The sequence below is a fragment of the Hylobates moloch genome, unplaced genomic scaffold (assembly GCF_009828535.3).
Source record: "Hylobates moloch isolate HMO894 unplaced genomic scaffold, HMol_V3 SCAFFOLD_20, whole genome shotgun sequence".
Lineage (NCBI taxonomy): Eukaryota > Metazoa > Chordata > Mammalia > Primates > Hylobatidae > Hylobates > Hylobates moloch.
The window spans coordinates 42,707,319-42,720,279 of NW_026652295.1; the positions used below are offsets into that span (position 1 = coordinate 42,707,319).

At 41.7% G+C, this 12,961-nt stretch overlaps 1 protein-coding gene across 7 annotated transcripts in view; it reads left to right on the plus strand.

The window, feature by feature from the left end:
* Positions 1-12,961, plus strand: part of SPATS1 (spermatogenesis associated serine rich 1) — a 37,204-nt gene that overhangs the window by 19,901 nt on the left and 4,342 nt on the right. For 6 of the 7 annotated variants that reach the window (XM_032140455.2, XM_032140456.2, XM_058432408.1 and 3 more), the window contains 2 exons: positions 5,837-5,957; positions 7,490-7,552. In XM_032140455.2, coding sequence (XP_031996346.1) covers positions 5,837-5,957; positions 7,490-7,552 — 184 coding nt within the window. Of the gene's footprint in view, positions 1-5,836; positions 5,958-7,489; positions 7,553-10,269; positions 10,579-12,961 lie in introns of those variants that run through there. The other variant, XM_058432406.1, reaches the window with a different exon arrangement.

The following is a 12,961-nucleotide window of genomic DNA, read 5'->3' on the forward strand; positions in this document are numbered from 1 at the left end:
TAGGATTGCTGTAGCAAGAATACAAAGAGAAAGAAGTAGACTGTTCTCATTTTTGAGTTTTAAAATAGACTTTTAAACTCACAGCAGAGACAAATAGTTTTGAGAATTGAGTCTTTTATTTATTTGGGTAGAAAAATATGTGGAAAGCCATATTAAATGAGCTGGGAGAGTGGTCACTGATATGGATATCTGTGAGGAGTCCTGCACCTTGCACTTTTTTTTTCTTTTCTTTCTTTTTTTTTTTTGAGACAGAGTTTCGCTTTTGTTGCCCAGGCTGGAGTGCAATGGCGCGATCTTGGCTCACAGCACCCTCCTCCGCCTCCCGGGTTCAAGCCATTCTCCTGCCTCAGCCTCCGGAGTAGATGGGATTACAGGCATGCACCACCACACCCGGCTAATTTTGTATTTTTATTAGATACGGGGTTTCTCCATGTTGGTCAGGCTGGTCTTGAACTCCGGACCTCAGGTGATACGCCCGCCTCGGCCTCCCAAAGTGCTGGGATTACAGGCGTGAGCCACCGCGCCCGGCACTTTTATTTTTTTTTTAAGACAAGGTCTTGCTCTGTGGCCCAGGCTGGAGTGCAGTGCCACCATCTTGGCTCACTGCAGTTCCGAACGCCAGCCCCCCCAGCCTCAGGCTCAAGCAATCCTCTAACCTCAGCCTCCAAGTTGCTGGGACTACAGGCATGTGCCACCACGCCTGGCTGATTTTTCTATTTTTAGTAGAGACAGGGTTTCTCCATGTTTCCCAGGCCAGTCTCAAACTCCTGGGCTCAAGCAATCAGCCGGTCTTGGCCTCTCAAAGTGCTGGTATTACAGGTCTGAGCCACTGCAGCCAGTCTACCCTGCACTCTTGAGCTGCAAGTACCTATCAAAAGTAAATGGGATTATCATAATGACCCAAATCTTAATCTTCACTTGTCACTGCCCTTCTGGCTCAAAAGTAAACCACCTTATCCTGAATTTTATGTTTATGATTCTTCCCTCTCCTCTCCTTTCCTTTCCTTTCTTCTCCCCTCCTCCTCTTTCTTTCCCTCCCTTCCTTCCTTCCTTCCTTCCTTCCTTCCTTCCTTCCTTCCTTCCTTCCTTCCTTCCTTCCTTCCCTCCTTCCCTCCCTCCTTCCCTCCTTTTCTCCTTCCTTCTCTCTCTCCTTCCTTCCCTCCTTCCTTCCTTTTTCCTTTCCTCCCTCCCTCTCTCCATCCCTTCATTTCTTCTTTCCCTTCTTCCTTTAGGGTTTTATAAATACTGGGTAAATGCAATGATATATTTATGAAACATTTGTTGACGATATAGAATGAAATATCACAAACACTTGCGTTATTTTACTCCACTTAAGAAATAAAATACTAACTTTATATTTGAAGCCTCCAATATCCTCTTCCCTGAATATTCCAACTTTCCTCCCCCAACTCCAGTGGTAACCCATATTTCACATTTTTTTAAAGAAAAACTTATTAGGTAAATTTTCAAACAATAGCATAATGAAACCCGATGTACTCATCCACTTTGCTTCATTAATGATTAACACCTGGCTAACTTGTTTCATCATTACTCCTCCTTCCAGGGATTATTTTAAAGCAAATTTCAGACATCATATTATTTCATCTCTAAATATATCATATGTGCCTCTGATAAGGATTATTTTATTAGCATAACCGCAATTCCATATCATAATATCATATTTTAAAAATTAACAGTAATTCCTTAATATATTCAGTGTCCAAATATCCCATTGTCTCATAAATGCCATAATTTAAAAATATTTAGTTTGTTTGGATCAGGATCCAAGTAAGGCCCACAGATTGAAATTGGTTGGTATGTCTGTTAAGTTTCTTTCTCCCTCCTTTTTTCTTGCAATTTGTATAGTGAAGAAACTAGGCCTTGTCCTGTAGTGTTGACCATGATCAGGACTTCGCTGATTACATTGCTTGGTATCATTTAACAGGTTCTTCTTTCCTGTGTATTTCCTGTGAAGTGGTAGTTGGATCTACAGGCTTGATTCGTTTTAGTATGATTACTTCTTAGGTGATGTACAGTGACTTCTTTAAACATCAAATGCAATGGTCTTTTTCCATTTCTTCTCTTCCTTGATCCCACTGCAGCACTCGATACTGTCAAGCTTGACACTGGACACTTCTTCCTTTGTGAAATTCTCTCTTCTCTCTTTCTTTCTTTCTTTCTTTCTTTCTTTCTTTCTTTCTTTCTTTCTTTCTCTCTTTCTTTCTTCTTTTTCTTTTCTTTTCTTTTCTCTTTCTTTCTTTTTTTTTTTTAGACAGAGTCTCACTCTGTCACCCAAGCTGGAGTGCAGTAGCGTGACCTCGGCTCACTGCAACTTCCACCCCCTGGGTTCAAGCAATTCTCATGTCTCAGCCTTCTGGAGTAGCTGGGATTACAGGCATGTGCCACCACGGCCAGCCAATTTTTGTCTTTTAGTAGAGACAGGGTTTCACCATGTTGGCCAGGCTGGTCTCAAACTCCTGACCTCAGATGATCCCCCTGCCTCGGCCTCCCAAAGTGCTGGGATTATAGGTGTGAGCCACCACTCTTGGCCCCCACTCATTATTTCCTGGATAAGATGAAGTGGCAGGCTCAGGGACTGCCAACCAGCTGCCATTTAAAACTGGAATGCAACGCATTATTATATAAAAAAATCGACCAAAATATCTTTAAATAATGGTTGGCTGTTATCTACCAGCCATAACCAGGATATTGGTGGAGTTCCCTAAAGGCCTAGCTGTTGCCACAGAACAAAATGCCGTCTATGATTGTAGGTGGTAGGGAAATAGAACTGAAAATACAATTCTCTATTGTGTAGCTCTTCCTACAGTACAGCATATGTATTAGTCAGAATAGCATAGATTCTGCCGCAGTAACAGTCCCTGAAATTTTTACAGCTTAAGCACTAAAGTTTGCTCCTTTCTCTTGTAAAGTCCACTGTGGATCCAGCAGCTCTCCAGGACAGCTCCTTTCCAAGGATGCCGTCTGTTTTCATCTGTGACCTTTCCATCTCAACCTGTGGCTTCTAAGATTGCCATACAAGGGGAAAGAGAAAATGCTGGAAGGTTTTTCACATCAGCTCCTTAAATGCTTCTTTTTAAAGTGGCACATATCATCTCTGCTCACAGTCTATCAGTCAGAACATGGCTCTGACAGTGCATCGGGGCACTGAAATGTGGGGCAGAGTAAATTATTTGGTGAACGGTTCGCTCCCCCATATGGTTATTTGTCTCTAAATGTATGTTTCCCATTTTCTACCTCCTGAATGTCTACATCCAGGAAATTGGATGGTCTGTATAAAAACAAACAAGCATTAGAACTGATCATGCAGTGTTATGGGTTCATCAGCTATTGATACGTAGTGGCCAGCACTTTGGACTGATACCTGTTTTGGTGAGACATCCAGAAGTTATACCAAGGCCCCATATTGTACCTAATAGCTTAAACAAACGTGTTATCTCAGAAGTGTTGTTTGGGAGATTTTTCCCCTAGAAGTAACACCTTATACTGACACCACACCATTGGCTCTTTTTCTTCCTCCTGACATTATCTCGTGATATCTTTTACCATAGTCTATTTTTTTTTTTTAGTTTTTTTGAGACAGAGTTTCGCTCTTGTTGCCCAGGCTGGAGTGCAATGGTGAGATCTCGGCTCACTGCAATCTCTGCCTCCCAGGTTCAAGCAATTTTCCTGCCTCAGCCTCCTGAGTAGCTGGGATTACAGGCATGTGCCACCATGCCCAGCTAATTTTATATTTTTAGTGGAGACGAGATTTCACCATGTTGATCAGGCTGGTCTCGAACTCCTGATGTCAGGTGATCCACCTGCCTTGGCCTCCCAAAGTGCTGGGGTTACAAGCATGAGCCACTGCGCCTGGTCACCATAGTCTATTTCTAGGTGTTCTCCTTAGACCACCTATATCATAATCAGCTGGAGAGTTTATAAAAAAATGCTGGTTCTGGGAACTATTAGAGATCTTCTGAAACAGAATTTCTTGGGTTAAAGGCTGCATTTTAAACAAGTTTCCTAGGTGATTTTCAGGTGTGCTAAAATTTTGGAACCACTGTTCTATGGTATATGGCATTTACTGCCTTGTAGTGTTAACTTCATCTTTACATATGTCTCCCCATCAGATAAGATTCCCTGGGGAGAAGTTTATACCTCAGCTATATAGCAATTGTATCCTCCAGATTAAAAAATAATTGGGATGAGGGGTGTTAGTCCAGTTCTGATTTCAAATAATAATAATTGCTACTATTTCTTGGGTGCTTGTTATATGCTCACATCATTATTATTTAGTATTCATGATAACTCTGCAAAGTAGTCATTTGAAATAAACAGTTTATAAATGAGGTTACAAAGGTTTAGGAAGGTTAAATAAATAGCTCAAGGGCATAGAACTAGAAATTGCAGGAGTGAGTATGAACTCAGGTGGGACTGACTCCAAAGTCCAAACCCTTCCCACCACCTCTTGTTGTCACCCAACTCTTACTTGCCAGTGCCCTGGTTTGGTATTCAAAAGGTTTCAGATTCACTGTATATGTAATTAATTAATTAATTTTTTGAGACAGACTCTCATTCTGTTTCCCAGGCTGGAGTGCAGTGGCATGATCTCGGCTTACTGCAACCTCCGTCTCCCGGGTTTCCAGGCGATTCTCCTGTCTCAGCCTCCTGAGTAACTGGGATTACAGGCGTGTGCCACCATACCCAGCTAATTTTTGTATTTTTAGTAGAGACAGGGTTTCACTGTGTTGGCCAAGCTTGTCTAGAACTCCTGGCCTCAAGGGGATTCAGTACATATTTTAAACCTCCACTTTCTCTGCTTTGAATCCTCAGCATCTCATACCCAGCAGGCACTCAATGCATGGGTGTAGTTGATGTTATTTCACTACACAGAAGAGCTAATCAAAAGTGTAATACAGTCAGTTATTGAAAAGGTTTTTGAAAGAGAAAGACAAAAAAGTAAATACTCCGGTAACCCAAGAACTTCCGCCTGTCACGCTGATGGCTTTTCCGAGTTAGCTAGAAGAATCTGGGTGTGTGGCAAAGATGGAGGTCGTGCTTCCAGCCACGTGTCCCTGCTTCTGAGCCCAAGGGTGATGAGTCTCGTAGTCCAGCCTTGTTCTCTTAGGAGATGCATCTGGTGTAAGTGTGGGGGTTGATTTATTTATTTTAAATTTTAATTTTTTAAATAGGGAATTTTAAGGACTTTAGGTGTGTGGGTTTAAATGATCACCCTACACCAGGCTGATGCCTTCCACTCCCGTGATTAGTTTCTTGCTCCCTGGGCTTTAGCAGGGGCTGAGCTGGGTGTAAGAACCTCTGCTGGGTAATCTTGCTCTTCTCCAGGAAGCCACCTCCCATTGCTGCACGGCTCCAGTCCTTGAGGCAGAAGGAGCAAGACATCCTTAGTTGGTTTGCTTCCCGGACCCAGTCAGAGAGGCAGAGCCCCAAGCACACTTGTTTCTTCAGCTTCCTAAGACTCAGGGATTCAAAGTGCACTAATGCTCAGGAATGAAGAGATTTTTAGGTCAGAGATTTTTGGATCATTGCAAAGAAACCTCTGATTCACCTTATATTTTAAACCAAAACACTCCATCCGAATCTAACAATTCTTTTCCAGGGTGAGGTAGTTATAACAACACTTTTTGGAAAATGCCCCAAACATAGGCTCATCTCCTTAAGGCAAGATAATCACAAACAGAACTTTGAGAAACTTCTATGTAATTTATAATAAAATACTAAAATATTCTATTTCCATTGTCATGCGAATACTTACAGCAAATCTGTGGATCATCTTCAGCCGTTGTATGATTTTGTTTTCAAACCTTCTCCACAGATATTGATCCCAGGAATGGAATCCCAAAGTTAACTCCAGGGGACAATCCATATATGTACCCAGAACAGAGTAAAGGCTTCCACAAAGCAGGATCAACGCTCCCACCAGTGAATTTTTCAATGTAAGTGTACGTTAATACTAGCATTATATAGTTAACTTTAAAGGAATTGTGTCTCTCTACTACACAGAAATTATATTTTAAAAGGGATAGATGTCAACAAGACGTGATTGGATGAAAATTCCTTGAAAAGCTCATCTTTAGTTAATTAATGTCTGCACACGTGCATGTGTATAATTAAAATTACACACAGGACTTGGACTACAAAAGAGTGGTTGTTAATTTTGTTCCTATCTCTATTATCACAGATTTGAAAACTTTTAAATTTTCATACTGAATCAGATTGTTGGCCACAGTGACTACTATGTGGGTAGACTTAAACTTGGAAATAAACTTAGACCAAAGTGATGGAGAAAAATGGGAGGATCATTACATTAAAAGAAAAATAGTTGGTGTATTACTTTTTTTTTTTTTTTTGAGACAGAGTCTCTCTCCGTCGCCCTGGCTGGAGTGCAGTGGTGCCATCTCAGCTCACTGCAAGCTCCGCCTCCCGGGTTCACGCCATTCTCCTGCCTCAGCCTCCTGAGTAGCTGGGACTACAAGTGCCCGCCACCACGCCCGGGAATTTTTTTGTATTTTTAGTAGAGACGGGGTTTCACCGTGTTAGCCAGGATGGTCTCGATCTCCTGACCTCGTGATCCGCCCGCCTTGGCCTCCCAAAGTGCTAGGTAGTTGGTGTACTACATTTAAAATATTATTTTAAAAAATTGACCATGTGGGATATAATGATGTTGACTAAAAATGATCAAAACTATAATCTGTGGGCCAGGTGCGGTGACTCACACCTGTAACCCCAGCCCTTTGAGAGGCCAAGGTGGGGGCGGATTGCCTGAGGTCAGGAGTTCGAGACCAGCCTGGCCAACATGGTAAAATCCCATGTCTACTAAAAATACAAAAATTAGCTGGGCACAGTGGCAGAGGCCTGTAATCTCAGCTACCCAGGAGGCTGAGGCAGGAGAATTATTTGAACCTGGGAGATGGAGGTTGCAGTGAGCTGAGATTACAGTGCCACACTCTAGCCTGGGTGACAGAGTGAGTAAGACTCCATCTCAAAATAAATAAAATAAAATAATATAAAATCTGTGGGCCAGGCACAGTGGCTCATGCCTGTAATCCTAGCACTTTGAGAGGCTGAGGCTGGAGGATTGTTTAGTCCAGGCATTCCAGACCTACCTGGGCAACATGGAAAAACCCCTTCTCTACAAAAATACAAAAAATTAGCTGGGCATGGTGGTGCATGCCTATAATCCCAGCTACTTGGGAGGCTGAGGTGGGAGGATCACCTGAGCCTGGAAGGTTGAGGCTGCAGTGAGCTGAGATTGTGCCACTGCACTCCAGCCTTGGGGACAGAGTGAGACCCTGTCTCAAAACATAAATAAAATAAAATAAAATAAAATTTGCGGTTCTTACAGTTTTGAAGTCCATACTTGAAAATTAAAATCAGAAAACAGGACATTCTATTGAATACAATGATGTATTGATCTCTTTGCTGTAGATGGCATATCAGTTTTATGATTGCCTTTTCTGTTTTTCAGAGTGCCTTATGAAAAGAAATTTGATACATTTATTCCACTTGAGCCTCTTCCACAAATTCCCAAGTGAGTTCTCTTACCATATTTTGTGTTATCCCATCTTTATTAAATATCGATTATTTTATTATTTCCTTATGTGGAGGAGCAGGTAGATAATCAGGACACAGGGCCCTTTTGAATCCCAGCAGGAGGGTGGGGCAGTTTGTAAGGAAGGTGTTTGGATAGACATTCTGTAGAGTCTGCAGTTGGGATGGTCACATAGTCAACAGATGTAATTGACAAACTACCAGATGCCATGTGTTGTGCTAGCCATGCGCTATAGGAGAGTTCACATGGAACAAAAAGACAGGGTTCCTGATTCCTAGAACATGAGTTTGTTGGGAAAGAAAGACACATACTTAAATGATTGCAACTGGGGAGAATGGTTAGAGTTTCAAGAGGCAGAAAGAAAGCTAAAAGAGCACTTCTGTGTTTGAGGGAAATGTCATTCCTCTAATTTCATACTTTTGCGTCACTCCATTCTGAACCTCACTTATTTACCTAAGCAGGTTTCTGACCTATAAAGAGATATTTTCTTTTCTTTCTTTCTTTCTTTTTTTTTACTTTCTAATACAAAACAGTCTCTATGAGTGGGCGTGTGTCCCAGGGTCTGCCCCACTCTGGAGCTCAGTGGGAATAAAAACCTTTTATTCCAAACTTGAGATTTTAATGTCTTTATTATGTTGCATTGTTACTTATGGCACACGATTAGGGCTTCTCATGTCTGTACTTTACATTTTTAATAAACACTATTCTAGGATATTCCAAATAATAGCAATTGCCTAAATTTCATCACTCTACTATTTTAGCTTTTGTACATTACCTTTCATATGCAAATATGTTTTTACATGTATAAACCCCAGAATACCAATTAGTCTGGTTTTCCTAAAAAGAAAAGTTAAGTTTTTTTTTTTTTCTTAAAGGAGTACAAAGCTGGCTGGGTGCAGTGGCTCACACCTGTAATCCCAGCACTTTGGGAGGCCAAGGCAGGGGGACTGCTTGAAGCCAAGAGATTGAGACCAGCATGGGCAACATAGTGAGACCCTATCTCTACAAAATATTTTTTTAAAAAATTAGCCAGGCATAGTAGTAAGCAACTGTAGTCCTAGGTACTTGGGAGGCTGAGGCAGGAGGGTTTCTTGAGTCTATGAGTTCGAGGCTGCAGTGAGCTACGATCATGCTATGCACTCCAGCCTAGGTGACAGAGCAAAACCCTGTCTCAAATTTAAAAAAAAAAAAGAGAGAAGTCAATCGGCATATTCCTCTGTGCTATGGTCAATAAGACAGTTGTGAGACTTGGACCCTTTCCTCAGGGACTGTAACCCTAATGAAAAAGTCTACTAACCAGTTAGTCATGGCAGAAGCAACAAAGGCTTCTGTTGCTGGATTTAGCATTTATTGTTTCCTAGATTCTGTATTTTGTTCTGTAGTGTCTAGTTTGCTGTTAGTCCCATCCAGTGATTATGTATTTTGATCTTTAGAAATTCTATTTGATTCTTTTTTATATCTGTTGTTCTTTCCTATTTTCATGTTTTCCTTAAATACTTGGATATAGTAATAGCTGTTTAAAGATTTTCGTTTGCGGGCCGGGCGCGGTGGCTCATGCCTGTAATCCCAGCACTTTGGGAGGCCGAGGCTGGCGGATCACGAGGTCAGGAGATTGAGACCATCCTGGCTAACACGGTGAAACCCCGTATGTACTAAAAATACAACAAATTAGCCGGGCGTGGTGGCAGGCGCCTGTGGTCCCAGCTACTTGGGAGGCTGAGGCAGGAGAATGGCGTGAACCCAGGAGGCAGAGCTTGCAGTGAGCTGAGATGGTGCCACTGCACTCCAGCCTGGGCAACACAGTGAGACTCATCTCAAAAAAAAAAAAAAAAAGATTTTTGTTTGCTAATTCTATTATTTGTGTCATTTCTGGGTGTGTTTCTACTGACTGATTTTTCTCCTGATTATGGGTCACATTTTCCTGCTTCCTGGTATGTCTAGTAATTTTTATTTGGATACTGGACATTATAATTTTATATTATTGAGTATTTGGATGTTGTTTTCTTCTATTTTATTTTTTATTTTATTTATGTTTTTTTAGATGGAGTCTTGCTCTGTCACCAGGCTGGAGTGCAGTGGCGCAATCTGGGCTCATTGCAACCTCCGCCCCCCAGGTTCAAGGGATTCTCCTGCCTCAGCCTCCTGAGTGGCTGGAATTAGAGGCACGTGCCACCACATCCAGCTAATTTTTGTATTTTTGGTAGAGATGGGTTTCACCATGTTGGCCAGGCTGGTTTCAATCTCCTGACTTCGTGATCCACCTGCCTCGGGCTCCCAAAGTGCTGGGATTACAGGCGTGAGGGACCGCAACAGGCCTTGTCTTCTTTTAAAGAGTGCTGGGCTTTGCTGTAGCAGGCAGTTAAGTCACTTGCAGTTTGGATTGATTCTTTCGAGGCTTGTTTTCAAGCTTTGTTAGGGCGTGTCTAAAGTAGTCTTTAGGGATAGTTTAACTCCATTACTAAGTAAGATGTGGCCCTTTTAGAGTCTCTGCTGAATACCTTGAGTGATCAATGAGGAGTCTTCACTTTGGTTGGTGGGAACTAAAATGATTTTTAGCCCTTTGTGAGCCCATTCAGTTCCCAGTCACTCTATTGTCTGATCTTGTGGAGTTCTACCCTACACATGTGTGTCTTAATATTCAGCAAAGACTCAAAGGAAGTGCTGTGTAAATTTCTTACTTTCATTTTTTTGTATAGTTCCTTCTTCCCCAGAACTCTGCCCGGCAGCTTCCAGCCCTCCAAGACTCTCTGAACTCGGATCTTCGGCTCCTCAAACTCATAGAGAATGCCATGCTCTGTGTGGGGTTGCTCATCCTACGCTGTGGTCTTGAATGTGCCTTCAGGCGAAAGCTGGGTGATTACAGGGCTCTCTTCATTTGCTCTCCTTTTCTTTACGATCACAATCCTGTGCTGCCTGTTGTCTCATTCTGAAAATTGTTATTTCATACATTTTGTCCAGTTTTCTACTTGTTTAAGTCAGGAGAGTAAATCTGATCCCCGCTACTTCATTATGGCTGGAATTATTATCTATGAATAAAAATGTTATTATCTATCATCTATTAATAAAAATTGTAGGTTTTTCCCCCAAGTTATTTGATGAATCAGTTTTGTACTATTCCATTACTGTCATCAAAGTTATTCACATCTTTAAATAGTGTAGTAATTGTGCTTGGAAATTTAAGAATGTTAAATCTGCAAATGCAACAATCCACCTTTAAAATAAGAACAAAACCTGATAACCAGAACCAGATAAAGTTGCCAAGTCTTCTCTAGTTAGTGACAGAGAGAGCCAGAATTAGAATAAAAATTAGGGAGGTAAGATTACTTATTGAAAAGGTCCCTATAATGTGCAGTACGTTTACAGGGATTATTTATTCAACTCAGCAGATATCCTTTGAGTACCATTTACGCACTTGATCTATAGGAGAAATGGGAAGGTGGTGAGGTAACGGAGGCAGGGATCACAAAGATGAATAAGATATGATATTTGTTTCAAGGCTCATTGTCTATTGTGGGGAGAGACCACTAGATGAGTAACCATAAAACAATTGAAAGCAAATATGGTACAATGTGTACATAGAAGAAAGACATGTGGGGAAGTTGAGGACGTGTTGCAGAGGAGGCAGTATTTGATCTGGGTCCTAGATGAGGCATTGCAGTTAATATATCTTCCAAGGACAAAATATTATGGGATGCATCTATATTAGGTCACTTAATATTTATTTTTACATTTCCACATGTGCTTGAAAAGAAAGTGTATTCCATTTAATCAGGATGGAAAGTTAGATACATACACAGAAGATTGACTTTATTGGTTATATTGTTTAGTCCCTATATTTCCTTCCTTTTGTTCACTTGGCCTAGTTTGGACTGAGAGTTAGTGTGAGAGTTAGGGTGTCTGAATATTAGCATTTCGATTATTTTTGTTGTTAATTGTGTCTTTTAGCATTATGAAAGTATCTTTATTTTTCTCATTTAATACTTTTTGTCCTAAAGTATACCTAGCCAGTTATTAAGATTCTAATTCTTACTTTATTTTATTTGCATCTGATCTTTGCCCATTCTTTTGCTTTTGAAGCACTTTGCTTTTAGTGTAGAATTGGATTTTGCTCTGTGAGCCAGCTTGAAAATATTTTCTTTAATTCAGGTGAATTAGGCCACTTGCATTTATTGATTAGACTGATATATTTGATTTCAGTTCTGTTACATTATTTGTTGCATATTATGTGTACCGTATTATATTTAGTGTGAGTCTTTCAGTGTTTTCTTTGATTGCTTCAACAAAGGCTGAAAAATGCTTTCTTTTGATATTTAGAAATGCTCTTGTTTTTGTTCTAATAGTTCTTTATGCTAGTATCTTTATACATTGCTCTTAGTCCTGCTTTTCTTATTTGGGTTTCTACTATTTGGCTTGTTGGCTTTAAGTGATAACTTTGACTTTCACCAATTACCTATGTGGTAACCATCCTCTTCGGTCCTGCAGGGACTTCCCTACCCCCAGCAGTTTTATCAGGGCATTTTGCCAATTGTGGTATATTTCTCCCCTAAAGCACAAGAATTCTAGCTTCCAAAAGATGAAAACTTTCTGCATCTCCCTGCTCCAACTCATCCCAGAGTCACACTTCCTGCTACCTATTGGACCACATGCAGCCCAGAAATGCCCTTTCAAGTCTCAGTGGCTCTGGGAAGACTCTGGGTATCTTGCATTAGCCAAGGTCCCAGCAGAAAACAGAAAGCACACTCAGCTGGGATTCTGAAGACAGCTTAAGGAGAGGGACTATTTATGGGTGTGTGGGCAGGGTTGGGGGAACCCACATGGGAGGGTGAAGCACCCAGAGGCTCATGACAGTGGGAAGCGTTACTACTCCTGGGTCTGAGCAGCAAGAAGAGGGATTGCAGTTTGCAGAACAGTAAGCGCTGGAGCTCTGGGAGAAGGGCTGCCCAAGAGGAGCTGCGGCACTACCCGAATTGGGGTGCCTTGGGAGATAGGACATCAGGGGAGCGGCTAGGTAAGAAATGCCCTAATTTCTTTCCATCTTCTGATCTCCTGTCGGTGCCATCAGCCAAGCCCAGCTCAAAGGTGGAAGCACAGGTGGGGACAGTGGCTCATGCCTGTAATCCTCACACTTTGGGAGGCCGAGGTGGGAGGATCACCTGGAGTCAGGAGTTCAAGACCAGCCTGACCAACATGGTAAAGCCCCGTCTCTACTAAAAATACAAAAATTAGCTGGGCATGGTGGCATGTGCCTGTAGTCCCAGCTACTTGGGAGGCTGAAGCAGGAGAGTCACTTGAACCCGGGAGGCGGAGGTTGCAGTGAGCAGAGATCCCACTCCAGCCTGGGCGATAGAGAGAGACTGTCTCAAAAAACAAACAAACCAAAAAATGTGG